The sequence below is a fragment of the Prionailurus viverrinus genome, chromosome B2 (assembly GCF_022837055.1).
Source record: "Prionailurus viverrinus isolate Anna chromosome B2, UM_Priviv_1.0, whole genome shotgun sequence".
NCBI classification, from domain to species: Eukaryota; Metazoa; Chordata; class Mammalia; order Carnivora; family Felidae; genus Prionailurus; species Prionailurus viverrinus.
The window spans coordinates 128,588,930-128,611,815 of record NC_062565.1 but is presented as its reverse complement, the minus strand read 5'-3'; the positions used below and the strand labels follow the sequence as shown (position 1 = coordinate 128,611,815).

At 37.6% G+C, this 22,886-nt stretch overlaps 2 protein-coding genes across 4 annotated transcripts in view; both read right to left on the bottom strand.

Annotated features, from left to right (window-relative positions):
• The window catches only part of VTA1 (vesicle trafficking 1), an 86,438-nt gene extending 70,033 nt beyond the window's left edge, over nucleotides 1-16,405 (bottom strand). Inside the window, exons 1-2 of one of the 3 annotated variants that reach the window (XM_047859818.1) lie at nucleotides 16,400-16,405; nucleotides 253-366 (exon numbers count right to left, since the gene is read on the bottom strand). In XM_047859818.1, the coding sequence (XP_047715774.1) occupies nucleotides 253-364 (112 nt within the window). In that variant the 5' untranslated portion in view covers nucleotides 365-366; nucleotides 16,400-16,405. Of the gene's footprint in view, nucleotides 1-252; nucleotides 402-16,399 lie in introns of those variants that run through there. The other 2 variants (XM_047859817.1, XM_047859819.1) reach the window with 2 other exon arrangements.
• Nucleotides 10,023-11,862, bottom strand: GJE1 (gap junction protein epsilon 1). The gene is made up of 3 exons (XM_047859820.1): nucleotides 11,824-11,862; nucleotides 10,955-11,137; nucleotides 10,023-10,418 (listed from the first exon to the last, which is right to left on the bottom strand). Exons 1-3 carry the CDS (start codon nucleotides 11,860-11,862, stop codon nucleotides 10,023-10,025), a joined length of 618 nt encoding a protein of 205 aa, XP_047715776.1.
• Nucleotides 16,406-22,886: the final 6,481 nt, after the last annotated feature.

The window sequence follows — 22,886 nt, the reverse complement described above, 5'->3', positions numbered from 1 at the left end:
TAAGCCCAAGACTGGAGAGGAGAGGAAAACCAGGGGTGCTTTTAAGTTTTGTCTCTCTGGGCCTGCGAGGGGGAAAAAGGGGGTAAGGTGGGGAAATCCCAGAAAAGGGCGGGGCCGCACTGTGTTCCCAGGGCAGGCCAGAGGTCAAAGCTCAGGTCCAAAACTGAAGGGGCGGGGCCTGCCTTAATAACCAAGGTGTGGTGTGTGGGCCCCGGAGGGTAAGGAGAGGCACGGCGACTCGGAAAGACTCACAGTAATAAGCGACCACAGGGTCCCGCTTGTCATGCTCCTGAGCCGTCCTCAGATGATGCTGTATGCTCTTAAACTGGGGGGGGAGTGGGGGCAGCTGAGCAAGCGCGGCCATCTCTATTCCAGGAATCACCACTTCCTACTCGCGCGCTACCGACACTTCCGCTTCCGTCCGGCAGGTCGCGCGCACGAACGCGCAAAAATCCCGCCCACTTTCCGTTGCTCAGCGACAGCAAGTCAACTACGGGCTCCCAGCAGGGACATCCTCAGTGTACCCGGCTCCGGGGGGTTACATACCAGTGTAGGCTAAGCGGCACCGCCGTGGTGCCGCTTGTGGCACCAGCGCTCTCTGCTGGCTACGGATGGGAGGGAAAAGAGTTTTTGTTTTCTTTTACTTTCTTGCGTCCCCCAGGCGTTTTTTTTCTTTCCTTTTTTTTTTTCTTTTTCTTTTTTTCTTTTCTCTTTAGCGAGACGGAAAGTAGAAAGGGGAAAACATGAAGAGAATAAAGTTTGCTGATTGGGAGAAAGGGTAAAGTGAATTGTCGTTGACATCATTCAGGAATTATCACTTCCAGTTCCTCAGATTATTTTAATAGCGTCCGTAGAAACCTTTCTGATTGTAGAAACAGTAAATTCAATTATTGCCTGAGATGAGAGATGATGTGTTTAAAATTTTATGTTGAATTCTTTTATATTGATACATTGGATAAAATAACCAGACTTTTTTTCAGCTTAAACACTTAAGCACATAAGCTTAAAGAAAATTGAATTTTCCTTCTGAACTGGGTCGGTATCCGCTAGCGAATGAATAATCTGAAGGTCATTTATTTCTGGGTAATGATGAACAATTTGTCAAGTATTTTAACTCATACCATTGTAGACATCAACTTTTCCTTCTACAACCAATGACTTCAATTCTTTTTCTCTCTTCTCATTCTGTCATCTTCTGGGACTTTACACTTCATTTGCCTCCTCCAGTAACCTTTATCTTTATTGCTTTATTTCCTCAGTTCCCAGTTTTGAAGGTTCATCTTAAAACTAGTTTTCATTGAAATCATACTATCTCCAAAGGTAAAGATCCCAAGCTCTGAAATTTGCCCTGCATGCTGTTTGCTAATCACCAAATCATCCTCCCCTTCCCTCAACCCCTGCAGAAACTGCCCTGTGTCCTGTGTCCGTATTTTTATCCCTACTTCCCCTCCTTTGTCCCTCTCTGTTGGCAGAGTACATTGCTCTAGGTCTGCCTGTTTTTACCTGACAGAAACTGATTTATGTATTCTCCCCAATCTCAGTAACACATTCACTATCACTTGAGAATATAGGTGCTACAGACTGAATATATTAAAATTCGTTTGTTGAAACCTAATACCCAGTGTGATGGTATTAGGAGATGGAGTCCTTGAGAGGTGATTAGGTGATGAAGGCAGAGCTTTTATAAATGGGATTAATGCCTTCATAAAAGAGACCCCAGAGAGCTATCTGGCCCTTCCCACTATGTGAGGATACAATAAGAGGGCAACAGTCTGCAACCTAGAAGAATGGTCTCACCAAAACCTGACCATGCTGGAACCCAGATCTTAGACATCCAGCCTTCAGAGCTGTGAGAAATAAATTTCTATTGTTTGTAAACCACACAGTCTGTGGTATTTTGTTATAGCAGCCTGAATGGACAAAGACTGTATGGTTTCTCTCTCCTCTTATTCTCACTATTCTAACTTCCAGTCATAAGTTGCTGGATTGGTAGAAACTAAAGCAGAGTGGGATAACCATAAATGTCATCATTCTGTCCTTATGACTTCTCATTTATTATTTTCCTATTCTTCATTCTCAACTGTGCTTATCCTTAAAGTTCACCTAAGAAGTTTGTTCTGTTTTTGTTGTTGTTTTGTTTTGTTTTGTTTGTTTTAAAGACTTATATCTACATATCACCCCCAGGCAGTCAGATGTAATTGCTCTTGGTTGGAGCCTAAATATCAGTATTTTTAAAAGGTCTTGGGGAATTTTAATGACACATCTAAAGGTGAGGACTAGTGCCATAAAGAATCTTCAACACATAGCTGATGTTTCAAGTCTTCTCTGCTGTCTTTAATCTAGACCCTCTGCCCTGATTGCCTTGATGGGACACTAAAGTTCCTGCTGTTGGGATTAAGGTCACCACATAGGAATTGTTTGACCTCACCTTTGCCACGACAAAGTAATAACAACTAGCTAACACTTGCTGAGCATCTATCATGAATCATGTATGTTTCTAGGGATTTAACGTCAACTCATTTCATCTTTACAACAACCCTATGAATAAGGTATTATTGTTTTCACTATCTTACAGAAGAGAAAAATGAGACACTTAGAAGTTATGTAACTTGCACCAGATGACAGCCAGTAAATATGAATGTTTGTTATTAAAAATCCATGTGCTTTGGTTTCAGAGCCTGTAAATCTAGTCACTACTACTTGACTTTAATATCTCTAGACCAATATGTTATTGTATTTTATGTTTTTCCTATTGAATGATCCTGTGTCTGAAAATCATGTGTTCCTATTCCTAATGAAGTCTATACCTTCCTGCTATTCTCCTTTTTATTATTAATATCAATATTTAATGTTAATATTTTAAATATTTATTTTTTAATATATTTAATATTAATACTTTAATATTTAAGTTTTAAATATTTATTTAGTTTTGAGAGACAGAGACAGACAGAGCGTCAGCAGGGGAGGGGCAGACAGAGAAGGAGACAGAACCTGAACCAGGCTCCAGGCTCTGAGCTTTCAGCACAGAGCCCGACTGGGGCTCGGGCCCACCAACCGTGAGATCATGACCTGAACCGAAGTCAGATGCATAAGTGACTGAACCACTCAGCACCCCTTCCTGTTATTCTCCTGATCTCTCCTTTCAGGACCGGAGGTTGCTCAGGTCTCTTTCTCATTGGCATATGTTCTAGGAAGAAAGGGTATGTAAGCAAGTAAGTGAAGTGGTTAAAATTGGATTTTACTCCATCTGCCAACACACGCTCTCTTCTTTCTAAGTAATGAACTCCCATTAGGAGAGGATAATTGATAGGAGGGAGAAAAGTAACAGAGACTGTTAGCTTAACAGCACATTGAAATTATGCTGTGAAACAAAATAAATCTTAACATGAGGTTGTTTTTTCTTGTTGATGTTTTATAATGAAGTAGTTACTATGAAGACAGACCCAAACTCTCCTCCATCCAGCTCTGAACAGTTGCTCAGGGATCTTACATCACCCTCCAGATTGGGGCTTGAATCTATGCAAGGTAGAGGAGGGAGGGCATGGATGGAATTCACCAGCGAAGCTGCCTGGGCCTGGCATTTTCTTTGTGGGAAGGCTTTTCATTTTTAATGTAATTTCTTTAATAAGTATAAAGATATTCATGTTTTCTGCTTAATTAAGTTTTTAATAATATATGCTTTTCAAGGAATTTGTTCATTTTATATAAGCAGCAAACTTATTGGCATAACATTGATGATGTTTCCTTAAAATCATTTAAATAGTCTGTTGTGATGCCCCTTTTTTTTATTTATGATCTGAGTAATTTTCATTTTCTCTTTTCAACGTTTATTTATTTTTGGGACAGAGAGAGACACAGCCTGAACGGGGGAGGGGCAGAGAGAGAGGGAGACACAGAATCGGAAACAGGCTCCGGGCTCCGAGCCATCAGCCCAGAGCCCGACGCGGGGCTCGAACTCACGGACCGCGAGATCGTGACCTGGCTGAAGTCGGACACTTAACCGACTGCGCCACCCAGGCGCCCCTCATTTTCTCTTTTATTATCTCAATCTGTCTATGGAGGAATGTATCAGTTTTACTAATCTTTCCAAGAACCACTTTTTGTTCCACTGATTTTTTTCTATTGTCTTTCAGTTTTCTATTTCAAAGTTTTGTGCTTTTTAAAAAAATTTCCCTCCTATTTAATTTGTATTTAAACTGTTCTTTTTATGATTTCTTAAGGTGAGAGGCTTAAATCACTTTATAACTCAATTTTTTTTTCCTACCAGAACATTTAGAACTTTTAATGTTCTGTTAACTAGTCTTCTAGCTGTTTTCCATAATTTTTCAGAAATCATGTTTTTATTAGCATTTGTTTATAATAGTTTTCAATTTTCCACATAATTTCATCTTTAATCTATGGGTTAATAAAATTGTATTGTTAGTTTCTCAAATACTTGGGCATATTAATTCCTAGTTTAATTCCATTGTGATCAGCTTATATACTCTGTGATTTAATTCCTTCAGACTTTCTCATGGCCCAGCAAATAGTCTCCCTTGGTGAATGTTCCATATATGCATGAAAAAAATATATATATAATCTGCTGTGGTTAGGTGATTTCTAAATATCAATTAGTTCAAGTCATCTACTAGTAACGTTTAAGACTCCCATATCCTTTCTGATGTTCTTTCTATCTTCTTGATAAGTGAGAGATGGGTGTTGAAATCTTTAATTATAATTGAATTTATTTCTTTTTTGAATTTTATCAAGTTTTGCTTTGTGTAGTTTGCTACTCTGTAACTGGTGACATTACAGAACTGTTATGATTCCTGGTGATATTACACTTGAATCATTATTAAACGTCTCTTTTATCCCTGTCATTATCCCTTGCATGAAATCTACTTGAGTTTTCTTATATTATAGCCACTTCAGCTCTCTAACGCTTTTGCATGATATATCTTTTTCCATTTTTTAAAATCTATTTGTAAAAATATTTGAATGGCCTAAGTACTAAATCTTTAAGTATTCAAAAATATTTAAAGTGGGGTTCTTGTTAATTGTTTGGTCTGGCTTTTAAAACAGTGCATTCGTTTAATCTTTGTTTTTGTTTAGGGTGGTAAGAGCTTTTATACGTATTGCTACTATCGATATTTTTAGGTTTAGGTCAACTGTCTTATCTTGCTTTCAATTTGTCCCATGATTTTTTGTTTCCCTTTTCTCTTTCTGCCACCCTCTGGACTAATTGCATGTTTTATGATTCCATTTAATATACTTTGTTGGCTTTTCAGCCCAAATTTTCTTGTTTTGTTTTATCAGCTTATATGTCATAGTATATATCTAAAGATATATTACCACAATATACTTTAACTGATAATATACAACTTTATATATTGTAAGGATCTGATAATAGTATACTATCACACTTAATTTGATCCACCAGATTTATCTATTTTATTACTGTTTTCTAGTACCATTTTATATTTGTATTTTATATGTTTTATATGTTTGTTTTCTAATTTATTACTGTACTTTCTGACTTTATCCTTATTAAACTATTTTAACATTTTTCAAAAAAAGTTTATTTGTTTATTTTGAGAGAGAGATCGGGCAGAGAGAGAAGGAGAGACAGAGAATCCCAAGCAGGCTCCACACTGTCAGGGTGGAGCCCAACACAGGGCTCGAACTCACTAACTGTAAGATCATGACTTGAACTGAAATCAAGAGTCAGAGGCTTAACCAACTGAGCCAACCAGGCACCCTGAATTATTTTTGTATTTTTTAGTTTTTTTTGGAGTTCTTATTTTTACTCTTTAAATTACATTTATTATTTCTTTTTAATAAGAAAATATTTTCAGCTGTCAATTTTCTGTGTACTACAGATTTGGTCCCATCTCATGGCTTTTAATATGTAGCATTTGACTGTTCATTTATAAATACAGAAAAAAAATTCATTTTAAATTACCTTACTTGATCCAAGAGCTTTTTATGAAATAATTTTAAATGTATTTTCAAAAAAAATTTTTTTTTCAACGTTTATTTATTTTTGGAACAGAGAGAGACAGAGCATGAACGGGGGAGGGGCAGAGAGAGAGGGAGACACAGAATCGGAAACAGGCTCCAGGCTCTGAGCCATCAACCCAGAGCCCGACGCGGGGCTCGAACTCACGGACCGCGAGATCGTGACCTGGCTGAAGTCGGACGCTTAACTGACTGCACCACCCAGGCGCCCCTTAAATGTATTTTCAAATGGTTAAGTATATGTTTAGCTTTTACATTCTTACTAATTTTTTACTACATTTGCATTTTGGTTAGAATGTATGTTTTTTGTAAATATTTTATATTTACTTTATAAATGCCATATTTATATATATCATTTATTATTCAGGAGTATATAGCTGTATGCTAAAATCCTGATATAATTACCAATGAAATGAAATCATAAAAAAGTAGAATAGTAAGGAATTAAAGATTGTCCAAATCAACTCTCTCACTGAATCTGTATCTTTAAACATAATAACAGGTACTGTTTGCTGAAAGGAAGCAGAGGTAAGCAGGGTTTTTATGGTGGCTTAGAAATGCCATTACCTGTCCAGTGAGGAGAGAGAGTATGGGGCGGGGGGCAGGGGTGGGCAAGGAGGCTAGATTTTGCAGGGCAAGCTACCTTAGGGGAGAGAACTGCAAAGCAAGAGAGCTCCATAGATCTGTAAAGGGTCTCCAATGGAGTCCTGATCGGTGTAACATCTTTAAATATCTTTAAAAGAGAAGAACTCTTGAAAAGATTGAAAGGAACAATATTCAAGATTCACACAAGATTGACACTTGTTGCTTTTCCTGATAGCCAAAGTAGAAAATCTCTCTAAAAAGAGTTAAACTTTGACAATGTCCTAGAGGACGAATCAGAGTATAGATCAGAGTTATTAGTGACACTAAGGGGAAATCTGCTGTGGGTTTTTGGGAAAAAAAGAAAAAAACAAAAAACAAAAAATCTTCCCTGAGAAAAATCCTAAGAGGCAAACCAGAAGAAGGTCCTTTGCTCTTCTCCCTTCTTGGGTGCGGCAAAGACTTGCTTCCTATAGTTATAGCAATTTATGTTGCATTCATGAGTGTGATAAGCTGAATGTTTGTGTCCCCTGCAAAATTCATATTTTAGAATCCTAACCCCCAGTGTGATGGTAGGAGGTAGGACCTTTGGGAGGTGATTAGGTCATGAGGGTAGAGCCCTTTTAATGGGTTTAGTGCCCTTATAAAAGGAACCGTAGAGTGCCCTCACATTTTTCTACCAGGACAAGTGTGTATCTCAGAAGAGGGTTCTCACCAGAACTTCACTGTACTGGCACCCTGGTCTCAGACTTCCAGCCTTTAGAATTGAGAAATAAATGTCTGTTGTTTATAAGCCGCCCAGTCTATGTACTTTGTTATAGCAGCCCAAAGGGACTAAGAGGAATGAACCAGTTTGAGGATGGTAGAAACATAACATTTCCAAAATACTAACGGGTCATCTGATAGAGTACTCAGAAAGGGTTTGCCTTGGTAAAGGGGCAAAATTAGCCCTTCAGTGAGAGCTGCACTAGTCCCATCTAACAAAACTTGAAAGGATCTACTGCAAAGGATCAACCATCTCTGAGCAACTTATCCGCGCCCCACATTACAGTTTAAGTATATTCATGGGAAGACAAAAGTATCCCACATCCAACAACAAGGTAAAACACACAATGTCTGGTATCAAAAATAAACAAACAAACAGCCTTCCAAAGGTGCAGGAAAATAGATCCAAAAGTGTGTTATCTGTAGAGAATCTGGAAATAAGAATAAAGTGGACTAAACATTGTTGCTGTTTATTAGCACATAGGGCCAGGGATTCTTTTTTTTTTTTTTTTTAAGTTTATTTATTTTGAAAGTGAGAGAAAGCATGAGCAAGGGTTGGGGAGAAAGAGAGAGAGAGAGACAGAGAGAGAATCGCAAGCAGGCTCCGTGCTGGCAGCACAGGGCCTGATGTGGGGCCTGATCCCAGGAGCTGTGAGATCATGACCTGAGCCCAAGTCAGACCCTTAACTGACTGAGCCACCTAGGTGCCCTGCAGTGATTTGAGACAAAGATAGTGAATACATAAATACTTCTTCCCTTCAGGGTGGGCTATTTCCACAGCCCCACTTTTTTGGGATGTGTCACCGACCACTCACTAAACATTTCATAAAGATACTAAATCTTGGTTATCTTTGTATGTGAACTCTTTTTTTTTTTTTTAGTTTATCTTTTATTTTTGAGAGAGAGAGAGAAAGTGCAAGTTGGGGAGGGGCAGAGAGAGAGGGAAAGAGAGAGAATCCCAAGCAGGCTCCACACTGTCAGCGTGGAGCCTGAGGTGGCGCTGGAACCCATGAACCATGAGATCATGAGCTGAGCTGAAGTTGGGCGCTTAACCGAGCCACCTAGGCGCCCCAGTCTTTGTATATGAACTCTTAATGCAGTACATGCTAACTGACAGATACTTAGCGGCTCTTTGTTGAATGCAAGTGAGTTGGCTTTTCTCCTGTGCTTTTTGTGTGGAGGAAGCCTCAATTATTTAAAATCCTTAAGTCGAGAAATTCATGATATTAAGCATAGGCTGAATAATAGTTAAGAAAAATTGAAAACCTCAGTATTTGACTGACTATAGTTTCTTTACTAATGAGGCATCAGTACAAGGCGGTCATACATAAAGATTATAAATGAGGAGCGCCTGGGTGGCTCAGTTGGTTAAGTGTCTGACTCTTGATTTCAGCTCAGCTCATGATCTCACTGTTCTTGAGATCAAGCCCTATGTCGGGCTCTGCGCTGACAGCAAGAGCTGCTTGGTATTCTCTCTCTCTCCTCTCTCTTACCTCCTCCCCCACTTGCGGTCTGTCTCTGTCCCTGTCTCAAAATAAACTTTAAAAAAAAAGATTTCAAATGATATCAAATAGATATGATTATTGGTAAAGATAAAAAGAATACACTGAACTAATATAAATTTCTTTGATATAATTTTATAACTCTTTAGGAAGTCTAACTTAATATAAATATACTTTTCCATTTCAATAATCTTGACCCTAAAAGCTATCATTATTAGGATATCCGTGAGCACAGAGTTTTTTGTGTTTTTTTTGTTTTGTTTTTCCTTCAATAAGAAACAAGGAAACCAGAACACCTGAGTGGCTCAGTCAACTGAGTGTCTAACTTTGGCTCAGGTCATGGTCTCACAGTTCTTGAGTTCAAGTCCCACATAGGGTTTCTGCTGTCAGGACAGAGCCCACTTCTGATCTTCTGTTTCCCTGTCTCTCTACGCCTCCCTGCCGCCCCCCCCCCCACTCAAAAATAAATAAACATTAAAAAAAGAAAAGAAACAAGGAAACCATTCACAATATTTGCCATAGCATTTTTAATTTATTTGGTGGCTATATTACCATATCATTTGATGTTAAAAATTTCAAGAAAACAGTATAATATTAAAAATGTAATTACTCCATTTCTTTAAGTTAGTGATCAAACTATAGAACGACTTTTAATAATTAATTTACAACTTTTGCACTTAAATAAGTTATATTTATATGAATGCAAATATAATTACAGCCTCAAAGTTTAGCCAAAAGTGTTCAGCCTTTATATTTAGGGGATCTTAATTCTAATGTGGTTGTATGACTTTGGGCATACATATTAACCCCCCTAAGATGCAATTTTCCACTCTGTAGAAGAGATAATAAAACTTCTCTGGCCACAAAATACTGTGATTAAGATGTTATATGTGTGAGAACTCTATAAAAGTTCTATTTTAAAAAGAATTAACATTAGTTCTGTATATATTTTCTAATACGTGACAAAATTAAAATAGAATGAAATGTTTGTTCAAGAATACTCGCCTTGGAACTTAGTATTCTATTTTATATTAGACATAAAGTTTAGACACACTGAGATAAGTTTAAAGAATAGATATTTATGTGTGAAATTGAGATAGTCAGTGAATAAGATGAAACTAAATGAACATGACTGATAAAGAATTGTGGCATATCGGCAGGTAGTCAACCTTTTGGTCATTGCCTAATTAGAAAGCATAATCTTCTAAATATGATTTCAAAAATTTCAGCAACACATAATACTACTGTAATTACAGTAAATGTATACATTGCAATGAGAAAAATGGTCTTCTCAAAGTGTTCTGGCACCATGCATTTTATAATAGTAAATTTTTCCCCAAAAGATCCAGCATCACACAAGTAGAGAGGTTTAACTTGGAAACCAAAGAGGTGAATCTGAAGCCAAAATGCTATCACCTCTAGACTAATTCTTAATAAAACAGAGAGGATATAAATCACAGTATAGACAGGCTTTTGAAGAATGCATTCTTGATTGATGCTTTTACATGCAGCATAAAGATGGAAAATAGCGCCAGGAACCAGGACAATCACTAGTTGTAACGCCCAGAACACCTAAAGTATGTCAGAAATATCTTAGTCAAATCAATCCACATGTTACCAAAAACACACTAAAGAGACTGTATCTCAACAGAAGCAAACTTAAGAATTCTATGTTTCATAAGTCTTGCAAGCAATAAAAATAATATGATGAAGATAGTATTATTGAACATGTTTACTTGCTAAGATATTTAAAATGTTAAACATCTTAGTAATTGTGAAAATGTCATATTTTGCTGTCATCATCTACCAATTATTAATTATAGTGAAGTACTTTATTTTAGTAGCTACCCAATTTCCATTTTCTAATTACAGGTCTAGAGTATAATTCTAACATAAATAGATAACAGAATTCTGGAGATGGAAGAAACTCTTGACCAACTCATATTAATTCACCTGAAATATACAGCCAGTTAGAGAAAAAGTAATAATTCTACAAACAATGCCTGTTAGGACATTCTTCATCTTATTGTGACATTATTTTACATTTAAAAAGAAACCAATTTTTATACAGTGTAGAGTAAGGCTTACGTGCCCACAGAAAAACTTACCTGTGGAGTGATTGGCCTGAACTGATTATAACAGAAGAGATTTATTTCTCTTTTGTCTGGATCACAACTGAAGTGCAAAGCCTCATTCCCATAGACCGCAAAGCCTAACACACCAAGGAAGAACATTCTTACTGATCCAAAGAATAGGGTGTGGAATTGACCAATCACAGTTGGAGGCTTCACCTGTTAGTGATTTTAGGAGAAAAAAATGTTTTGACAACAAACATTAAAGAAGCACATGTTAAAGGATGTTTTCTTGATCACATTTAAAAATATTTAATATTCATGAATTTCTGAAGCAAGATATAACTTTAGACATCATTAAACCCAATACAAATTCTGCATTATGAGATTGCCCAGCCCTTTTAACTCTGAAAATATGAAATGCAACTATCAGGGACACATTGCTAATCAAATGTATAATTTTGGAAATATTTAAACAGCTCTGAATTCAATGAATATCCTTACCCCCCTAATCCTTCTGCAATAAAATCAAGAGAATCTTAGAATATCTGGGACCTCTTTTAGAAAATTAGATAACAAATCTAACATTAAACTCATTGGTATGCATACTATCTGAACAACCAAATGATGTTTATTTAATTGCCATTACAGCTTATTTTCTACTTCTTAATTATTGAATTGAGAGATAGTGAGCTACTTTAAAACACTAATAGCTAAAAGTACTTCCTGAATTATTCAGGATATAGTTTTAAATTCAGCATATTTTGAAGTATATGGTTGATGTTTATATTATTCTCCATATATGTAGATGTTCTCATTCATCAATACTTATGCAAATCAGATTAAAATACAAGACAAGACTCAAACAATTATTTTTGTTTGTTTTTTGTTTGCATAATACTTACACATCCTTCATAGAAGTTTTTGATGTAATTTAGAGACATGTCTCAGGAGTTGTTATCCTGGCATCCCTGTGGGTTAATTCTTGACCCACAGTGCCACTTTGCTTCTGCCAGAATCAAACTCATATTCTCCCATGACTCTTACAGCAGAAAACACTTATCACTGCAAATTTCTCTCCCCTCCTCCTTTTCTGTCTTTTTTTTTTTTTTTCATAGATCTCTGGGGCCCCAGTCAACTTTCCTCTCTCTGTCCCAAAGCAAAACAAAAACAAAGAAAAGCTGAGGGCATGTGTTCAATCTAATAATCCCTTGACTTACACTGTCAGCATAGCCAGCCAGACAGACGGGCATGCTAGCAAAGCAAGAGGCCAGCTCAACAAGGGCTCTGAACACTCAGTGCCTCTCAGTTACCTGAGAATTGCCTATTGGTAAATCAGTGGACTCTTAAGCTTAGAGTTTTCTCCAAAACGTCAAGTGATTTTTCCCCCTCCCCCTCCATTTAGGTGTATCTGAAAAGATAAGCACATAGAAAATATTCCTGATTCTTTCTTGTTTACCTTTATGGAATAGAACTAATTTCTGGGACATTTAAGAAATTGTAACAGATTATGATAGGTGTTACAGCATCGGATATTACTGATGTGTTGCCATATTTATCTTCTTGTCAAACGCTTACCATGGACATAAAAAATCTGTGGTTAGATCTCTATTCTAAGTAAAAGATGGTTTCCTACCAACCAAGATAAAACCGGGATCTGGCACAAATCGTGTGAACAATCCTGCCTTCCTTTCTTTTGTCCTTCAGTAGATACATCGTCTGCTAGGCATTATTATGGGTGCTGAGATCAGCAGAGGCCAAAACAGATAAGGAGATGCCTTCCAACTGATATATCTGTATAATATCTTCCACCCACTGATACTTCCCTACAGCCAATGGTGAATCAGATCTGCTTCCTTTACCTGCATTTCTCATCTTTGTTTTGTGATCTGCAATCTGTGAGGGCTGTAACTCTAGACAACTGCACTGCTCTCCTCAGCAAGTGAAGAAGCAACTGTATAACACATGCAGTTGTAGCCAATGGGCAAGGGGCAGTGGCCTTGTTAAATCGGTGTTGTAGAGGATAGGGAAAAAAAAACCATGGACAACGTAATGATCCCTCAGAGCTGTTGCATGAGAGCAATTGGTCTATATTCTCATCTTGTTCAGAAAAAGAATTCCAGGTTTGCTGTGTGTCAATTCCTATGAAGAAGCATCCAAAAGCCAAAACAATCTTTTGCATGGGATGAATTCTTCTTTGATTTCTACCATGTACAGTAATGAATATGATCATTTAGACCAACATATGCTAGGGTCAGACAGGTAGAAACCGTCAAAGTCTTCCTGTGTTTTTTCAGAGATGAGCAAAAATTGGCTTGGACCTTAATTGTGTGAAATTGCATGTGTAGATGGGAGAAACACGGTATCATTTTCATTGTTGGGATCCATGTGAGGCCAAATAAATAATACTGCTCTTCCCTTTATAGGTTATGATTCAAATGAGTCATAAGACAAAGGAGTAAAGCAGTTGGAGGCCAGAATAGTGCCCTTATTATACTTATCACCGTAAAGATTATGTTGGAGGAGGAACATGGTTTATCTCTTTGGGAAAGTGTGATTCCTAGGCAGACACAGGTGCAGGCTTGGTCAGTGCTGTATCATGGCTGCCTTCCCTGCATGAAGTGCCTCCCTCCCTCTATGAGATTTATGTATGAGAACAGAGTAGAAGTGCTGATGTCTGTGGACAACTGGCTCCCAAGGGGAAAGTCCCAAGAAATGATGAAAGCCTAGTTTTACCTTCCAAATGTAAGATAAACTCACCAGATAAGACGGTGGCTATAGTGATGCTGGCCTCGTCGTATGCATGGCAATTAGTAGAGCTGTTAATTAAGACGACAACCTGAGCTGCTTTACATGCTAAGACTTGCAGAGTACCAGGAACAGCAAAAAAAAAAAAAAAAGGGCAATCCCCAATGTGCAAGCATCATTTAGTCCTCTGTTTGCTTTAGGTTTGCTAATATTACATTAGGCAAAGCCAACCCAGATTTGAGAAATGGCTACTACCTCTTGAAGGATCTGCAGTCATATTGCTTAGTACCAATATCCGTACCAGTTAAGAATTATTTCATAGCAAGGCACTCTCACATTTAATGGCCAAATAGCAAACATTCATATAGCTCATGGTTTGAGTGGTTATTTCTCCTGGTCTGGGTGGCTCAGTGATCTCTGCTGGGTTCTTGCATGCGAATGTGGTCAGGCAACAGGTCAGCTGCTCTGTGGATTATCCGGGATGACTTAACTCACATGCCTAGAGGTTGGCAGACTTTGGGGAGAGTGATCAGGGTGACTAAAGCACATGTCTGTTTGTCATTCTGGAGACTGGCCCAGACTTCTGCTTGTGGAGGGCGTTACAGAGTTTCCAAAGCAGAAAGAATTGTAAAGGCCAAAGTGCGAGAGCATTTCAAGCCTCTGCTTGCTTCAGAGGTGCTAATGTCCCACTGGCGAAAGCAAGTCTCACAGCAAACTAGGACTCCAGCTCTCAGCAGGAAGATCTGAAGTTACATTCCGATGGCGAAGAATTTGTAGTGATTTTACAATCAAGCCTGAGACTGAAGGGCATTAATTGAGGAAATCTGATATTCAAGAATCATGTCTGTTTCAAAATGCATTTTGGAAATCAAGGATTTGTGCTTTCTTCCTAGAAAAGCCTAGAATCAATTAATGAAAACTACAGTTTGGGGCCATGGGTATATGCTGCCCACTGAACCCTTTCTTCCTGATGTGAAAGGGACGGGAAAAGAACTAGAGCAGATGGCGGGGGGGGGGGTGGGGGGGGGTGGGGGGGGGTGGGGGGACTGGTCTACAATAAACATCCAGTAACAATGTATTAGCCTATGGAATGGTTTCTATTTGCTATTAAGTATTTAAAACAAATGGTCTCCCTGAATTCTTGCAGCTCTATTCTCTTACAGGTCTATTCTACAGATAGGGCCTAGAGAGGTTAAGTAACTTATCCCGAGTTACAGTTAGTAAGTGGTAAAACCAGGTAGTGAAAGATAGTGAATGAATTGCCTGTTAACTGGTGGGGCTACAGGCACATGAGAATATTATTAGGCTGGTTACTAGGACCTTGAAACATGAGGAATTAAGGGGAAATAAGTCCAGACTTTCTTATTTTCTCCCGGGAAGATCTCAGGGGTTATTGGGATACATAGCAGCTGGATGGTGCTCCAGAGCTTGGCCATTATCCCATGCTCCTGGCCTGACCTCAACAGGAAGAGGAAAAGCCAAGCAGAGAACTAACAAAGTATAACGCGTGCCAGGGGAGCACTTGAGAACCATGAAGGCTTCCACAGAAATTCAGCTAAGTTGCTTTCTCATTTGGTGTCCATGTGAAGAGGAGGAACCATGTGGTATCTGAGGCCATGGGCTCTGGAATCAGAAAAACTATATTTGAACCCTGGTTTCACAACGTGGTTAGATTTGAAATCTCAGGAAAATTATTTACCATCTCTGAATTTCATTTTCTCCAACTAGGGTTGATGGTACTATTTACCTCACAGAGTTACTGTATGGGGATTATTAAAGCATTTGGGAGAATATTCCTCCTTTCTTTAAAAAAATTTTAAATTTTCATTCATTTTTGAAAGAGAGAGAGAAAGAGAGGGAGAATGAGTGGGGGAGGGGCAGATAGAGAGAAAGAAACACAGAATCCTAAGCAGACTCCAGGCTCCGAGCTGTCAGCACAGAGCCCGATGTGGGGCTCCAACTCACGAACCGTGAGATCATGACCCGAGCCGAAGTCAGATGCTTAACCAAATGAGCCCCCCAGGTGCCCCAATATTCTTCCTTTCTTTACTGAGACCTGAATCTATTATTTTCTATTAATTTTTCTTTTTTATGCAGATTACATAATGTTAACAAATTAATCATCCTTTTTAAGCAAGGAAGAGTCACTGCTTTCTCTAACGTAAAGAATATTTGTGTTGGCCATAAGAACATTTTAGGAAAGAATGAATAACATATGCAAATCCCATATCTGTTTGTTTTTTTTTTAACATTTTTGTTGGGGTATAATTGACATATAACATTATATTGGTTCAGGTGCACAATGTAAGGATTTGATGTTTGTATACATTGAAAAATGTTTTTTTCTTCTGATAAGAACTTTCAAGATTTACTCTTTCAGTAACATTGAAATATGCATGTCTATTTCCAATGTCTCTCCTCTATCTCTGTTTAATCTTTTTGAGAGGGAGTGTCTCTTTCTTTGGAACCTCCTAAAATGCCAAGATATGGGCTTCTGCTCAGCAAGACTAGTGAGATTGAACCCTGGAGGAGCTTCAGTAAATGTAATCATTAAAATGTACCTCTGCTCTCCTAGCTCCAAAGGTTTTTTAAATGACCAAGTCACTCCCATCAGTTTCCTAAGTAAATGGTCTAAAATTTGAGGCAGTAGCACTAGCTTGCCTAGAGCTTTTCATTGTAGCAGAGGAGTGAAGAAAGGCCCGGGTATTTTTCTACTATGACTACTGCTGCTACTTCTTATACACACACATACACACATGTACACACACATACACAAACTGCTGACATTTATTCATTACTACTGTTTCCAGTAGTGCTCTAAACCATGGGAGTCTTGTATAATCTTTGGCCAGATACTCTTATTTCTGAGATTAAGACCATTTAAGACCTGTGTGGTCTAGACCAGAAAGGGGATAAACCTCTAATTTTGTGCAGAAACCAAGATAGGATTGAATGAAATAAAGGTGCAGAAAAGCACTAGTTATGCTGGCTAACACATATCAACCCATATATATTTTTTATTATTACTAGTTACAAGTTGCTCTAAATTAACATTTTAAATTTAGTCACATGTTTTGTTTTGTCTTTATTTATTTTATTGTATTGTATTGTATTGTATTGTATTGTATTGTATTTTATTTTATTTTATTTTATTTTATTTTATTTTATTTTATTTTTTAGAGAGAAAGAGCACACAAGTGGGGAGACAGACAGAGGGAGAGAGAGAGAGAGAGAGAGAGAGAGAGAGAGAATCTTAAACAGGCTCCACAGTCAGTGTAGAGCCCAATGAGGTGCTTGATCCCATGACCCTGGGATCATGACCTGAGCAGAAATCCAGTCGGACACTCAACCAACTGAGCGACCTAGGCACCCCTGCACGTACTGTTTTAGACCTATGCTTTTCTAGAGTTTGTGCTTATTCACCCTTATTTTTTTCATTAACCCAGTAAATATTGATTACCTACAATGTCAGCTTCTATGTACATTGTTGAGAATGTGTGAGAATAATACAGACCTTGCTTTCATGGGTCTTATAATAGCATATGTGCTTATATGTATAAGTAAGTATGTATGTATGTACATATGTATAAATATATGTGGTTTATATAATGCTGGTAATTTGCTTAAAATGAAGAATGATTTATGTGCAATACTTCAGAGTATGGTCACAGACTATCTTGGCTTATTTTACATCTGGAAACAAGGAGAAATAGTCTCTTTATAAGTTTCCTCTCTAGCATTCTTTGATTCTCAGAAGTTCTCATTGTGTTACAGTAATTTACCCTCCTCCTCCTGAGATATCCAATGACTTTTGAATGGGATGAAATAGAGATCAATTTAGGTACTCCCAGTAGTAGATTTCACAGAAGGACAGCTGAGATAAGGCAATCTGGACATCTGCCTCAATTCATAAATCACAATCCTTAACCAATTCACATCTCACTGAAATCTCTGACCTGCCAAAATTGGGTTTGTCTTTCTGCATGAATAATTTATGTTCTCTGGAATGGAACTGGGAATGCCTTAGCAGAAAGGGTCAATAGCCAATCATGTTATTTTAGGCAAATGATTTAACTTGCTGGGTTGCATTTCCGGGTCTCCAAAAAGAATAGGCTGGATGCAACAATCTGTAAATAACTTTACAATATTGTGGTTTTAGGATTCTAAGTCTTGTAAACATTCTTGGAGCTACTGTACTTGCTGTGAGATTTATTGTCAGTAATTTGTATGTTGCCAATAATTGCTTGACCTAATGGTTAAATTGAAGACCTCAGTTTTCTTCTTTATCAGTGAGTTTATACATTTTAGATATTTCCAATATGCCTATACTGTATGGCTTATAGTTATACAACACATATGACTTCTTTCTTTTTTGGATGCTTATCTATACAGTCAAGCCCCATAGGAGAATACAGTCTATAAATCCAGAAGACCTGAATTTGTGTCTTTTTTACCATTACTAGTTGTTATTTAAACATTCTGTGTTAACTCTCTAAGTTTTAGTTTTTCTAATTACAAACTCTTACCCAACAGATGACATGATTGAGAGAGTAGATGAGGTAATATCTAGCAAAATGCCTGACACATAGTTGATTTCCCAATAAATATTATTTTTGTTCTTGTTATGGAGACTCTACTCATTGTATCAAACCTGAGAAGTATACAGATAGGTATACTTGAATCGGCAAACATAGATTGAATCACAGCTTGTGATAAAAATGCCTAGGGGGAGCACCTGAGGTGGCTCAGTTGACTGAATGTCTGGCTTCAGCTCAGGTCATGATCTCACAGCTTGTGAGTTCGAGCCCTGCGTCGGGCTCTGTGCTGAAAGCTCGGAGCCCGGAGCCTCCTTTGGACTCTGTCTCCCTCTCTCTCTCTCTCCCTCTCTGCCCCTCCCTACTTGTGCTCTCTCTCTCTCTCTCTCTCTCTCTCTCTCTCCAAAAATAAATACACATTAAAAAAAATGCCTAGGGAAAATGAGCTAACAACATTAAACCTCACTTTCCTGGGAGTTGCTTAGCTCTCTGGATCTGTAGATTTGTTTTCAATGAATTTGGGGGCAAAACAAGCCATTATTTCTTCAAATGTTTTTCTGTCCTTTTCCCCTCTTGTTCTGGACTCCAATTACATATATGCTAGAATGCTTGATATGGTACCTGATCCTCTCTAAATTCTTCTCTCATTGTGTGAATAGTTATTGTAATGTCAACGGATCTTTTCTTCTACAGGATCTCATCTAAAGTTGATCCTATTCAGGGCATTTTTATCTGTGATATTGTATATTTACCTCTGGGACAAGGGTCAGTAAACTGAAGCCCATAGATCAGCCACCCCTTTTGTGAAGTAAGGTTTCATTGCAGCATAGCCATGCCAATTCGTGTTGTCTGCAGTTGCTTTTGTTCTACAAGGTCAGAACTGAATAGTTGCAGCAGAGATTATGGCCCATGAACCTAAAATATTTACCATCTGGCTGTTTAAGAAAAAAGTTTGCCAACCTTTCTAGAGCCAATCCTGCTCTAGAAGTTGAATGTGGGTCTTTTTTTAATCTTCTGTTTCTCATATCATCTTGTTAATATTTTCCCCTACCCTTTTAAAGGTAAATGGGATACATTTTAACAGCTGTTTAATGTCCTTGTGTCTAGTTCCATCATTTCTGTCATTTTTGTGTCATCCTAATGATCGATCTTCCTCGTTGTGGGTTATATTTTCTTATTTTTTGTATGCCTGGTAATTTATAACTGGATTCCTAACATTTTGTGGGTTGTTGCAATTTGTTGTTTTCCTTTCAGTGGTGTTAGAATTTTTCCTCACATGCAGGTAGGCTACTCAAATCAGTTGGCTACCTTTCAGTCGTGTTAAGATGGGTTTAGATTAACTTGCAGTAGGGCAAATCTAGGTTCACAACTAAAGTAATATGTATGTATGCTGTGTATTCTACAGTATATACCTTGCATTACAAAGTCTTTCCACTCTGGCTGTGGAGACACAAACTATTCTCAACCCAGTTTGTACTTCAACTCTTTATGGGTGGTTCTTTCTCTGACCTTGGGAAGTTTCTTCTATGCTTGAGCAGATCAGTACTCAGTCAAAGCCTCAAACGAACCCCCACTGCTGATCTCCAGGGTTCTCTTTGTTTAGCTCCTGCCTCTATCATACTCTGTTCCCCAAATTCTACCCATCTTTGTCTCTTTAAACACTGATTTCTAATTCTCAATTCAGTGAGGCCAATGAGCTTTGTTAGGGTTTCCATTTCCTGAACAGTGACCTGAGCTGCATGTAGGCTTGCTTGGTTTATTTCCCTTTCCCCAGCGACTTCAGTCCTGTGCTGCTTGTCTTCCAATGGCTGTCTCATATTTTACAATGATCCTTCCTTTTGGGGGTCCAGTTTTCTAGTTGTTTGTAGCAGAAAGCAGAAAGAACATCCAGTCCTCATCACTCTATTTCTACCATAACACAAAAGCCTTTAAAACTAGTTTCATGGTTCTCAACAATGTTCAGAAGACTAAAGGTCGTGGGCACTCTGAATAAATATAATTTCTATTTTGCAGTATGCGTAATACAGTAGATCTTACTTTATACTTAAAATTTAGAAGTCAACAGAATACTACCCAAGTGTCAAGTGGTATAGGGTCAGCAACAAGTCAAACTGCATTGATAGTTTAGTAAAGTTGCTCAGAATGAAGAAGTCTGAAGTCCTTCATTTCAAGCTGTACAACTCACCAGTTGTGTGATGTTGGAGACATTTCTTCTTTTTTTTCATGGTTTCAATTTCCTATCTATAACAACAACAAAAAAGTAATGCCCATCTCATAGGGTTGCTATTGGGATCAAATGAGATAGATTATGTATTTAACATAATATCTAGCACTGTAAGTACAATATTAACATAAATATTATTGTACTGTTGTTGATATGATTGTTATGGAGAAGGTGGTCATTTATTGTACTGAAAATGAGTCTGTAGGCCTTTAAGTACCCACCATGTTAGAGTCCCTGGAAATTCTTTGTGCTTTATCATTTGGATGAAAGCAGACCAATTTACTTGGCTGCAACTGACTGGACCAGCTCTTAGGGCACCAGCCAAAGCCATCCATGAACTGACTTAACTCAGAAGGTCAAGCCTAACAAGGTCTTATTTAAATGGGGTTAGCATGACTGAGTCGTATCTCCCTTCCTTGTGTATTAAAGGCTATGGTATTTTTCCTATATGCTATCCCCCCACTGCTGGGAATATTGGCTGCTGGCCGGGTATGACTACATCCTTCACTGAGCATAGCCTTCTTCTGCAGGGAGACTTCTCACCTGAGCTTGTGTTCCTTGCCAGAGGGTGACACATGGCCAGAAACGTGCTGAAGCAGAGCCGAAAGGCCCACTCCCATTCCATTTCAGAACAACTATGAAGGGTATCTCAGCTCTTGGAATGATGGAGCCTTCAGGCACAGGCACAGTGTTTCTTCATCTGCTCAGTCCTGCCTTCCTCATTTCCTTCCAGGGTCAACTCCTGAAAGCACTTCAATAAACCTCCTGCATACATGTTGCCATTTCAGAATTTGTTTCTATGAAACCCAGACTAAGACACTTGGGGAACATGAGAACCTTCATCTTATAAATGTGATTTTGGAGGGCTCTTATCTGAAGTGACCACAAATTGCCATTAGCAAACGAAAACCTTTGACCTCGGATTGGCTATGTGCATGTGATTAATATTCTTATTAGTAATAGTAACTTCATGATGACTACGAATAGGAGTGTGTTAGCATACACCTTCCAACATGTTCAAGTTTTCATGTTATTTCAAATTATTTCAATGCTAAAAGAGTTAGTGAGCATTATGGCACTGTGACTGGATCCTTTAGATTTATTATTGGAGGTTATTCTCATTTTTCTGAAAAATATTGAATTTTTAAATTTGGGCATGCCCAGTTTTATTTATTTATTTTTCATGAACCAGGTTTCTGTAAAGAGGTACACATCTGATAGCACAAGGTTTTTTTGTTTTGTTTTGTTTTGTTTTAATTATTTCCTGTAAACTCAAACTCAAAAAGCTCATGCCTAATACTACTCTTTGTTGGTCACTTTCCCTTATTTCACACCAATTTTCATCACTATAAGTTCTGTAAATCATCAATTTGTTGTAATTTTTCAATGTTGGACATACTGAGAAATTGTAAATACTCCTGTTGTATGCTTTCACGTGGGGAGAATTTGTGATTCTTCTATGTTTGGTAACTGCTGCTTTATTTTACTATATGTTGACTCCTATTTTGTGTTTTTGAAATTCATAGCATTCCTTTAATTTGTGAAATGCTTATACAATCAAACTTTAGTGCATATATTCAGTCTTATGTGCACAAACTCCAGATTACTGAATTAAAACCCCGTGCTAAATTGTTGGGCTATCATTAGAATTTCCATTCCTTATTCCCTTTGTGACATGTTACCAGGGAAAATTCATTGCTTTGAATAATAATGAGCTGGAGACAAATTTAGCCTTTGAAAGCTGATTAATGCCTTTCTCTGTTTGAACACGTAATATATAAGCCACCTTTACTTCTTTTTATAAGGAAAATTTAATGGCCATTTTTCTATGAATTCCTACTTATTAAGTATTGGAATGTGCTAATTTATCTTTAAAATGCTAATATAGATCTTGGGATGGAAATGTACTGGAGCTAGTAAAATATGAAACCATATGTGAGATGACTTTGTTAATATGCTACTGACTATAATTATTTGAGTTTTATGAGTCATATGAACTAAAACCATCACATATTCTGATAGTTTCAAAAAATGATTTTTCCAGCTTTATATGTTAGGAGTATAAACTTTTCCAGGTGTATTAAAAGGTCCTGTGAATATCTAGTCACCCTATGATCACAAGCATTCTTTGACACTGAAGTGAATGGATACCAATGCCATTTTTTGTTGGTTATCAAGATACAAATAATTTAAGATGAGTGTTGTGCTGTTTCTAATAGCATTTTTTATCTGTAAAATTAATATGGGACTTCTTAACTTATTTTGGGTGAGGTGGCAGGTTTCTAGCAATATTAATCATGATAATGTTAGAGGTTTATTTATTAAAAGCAATTATATTAAGGATGAAGGTAATAAATATGGAGTTATTTGGCTAACAGCCATTCAACTTTACGGTAAGTAACAATAAGCTGAAAGATGACTTTGTGCCAACAGATCTGTTAAAAACTTGTAACACTGAATT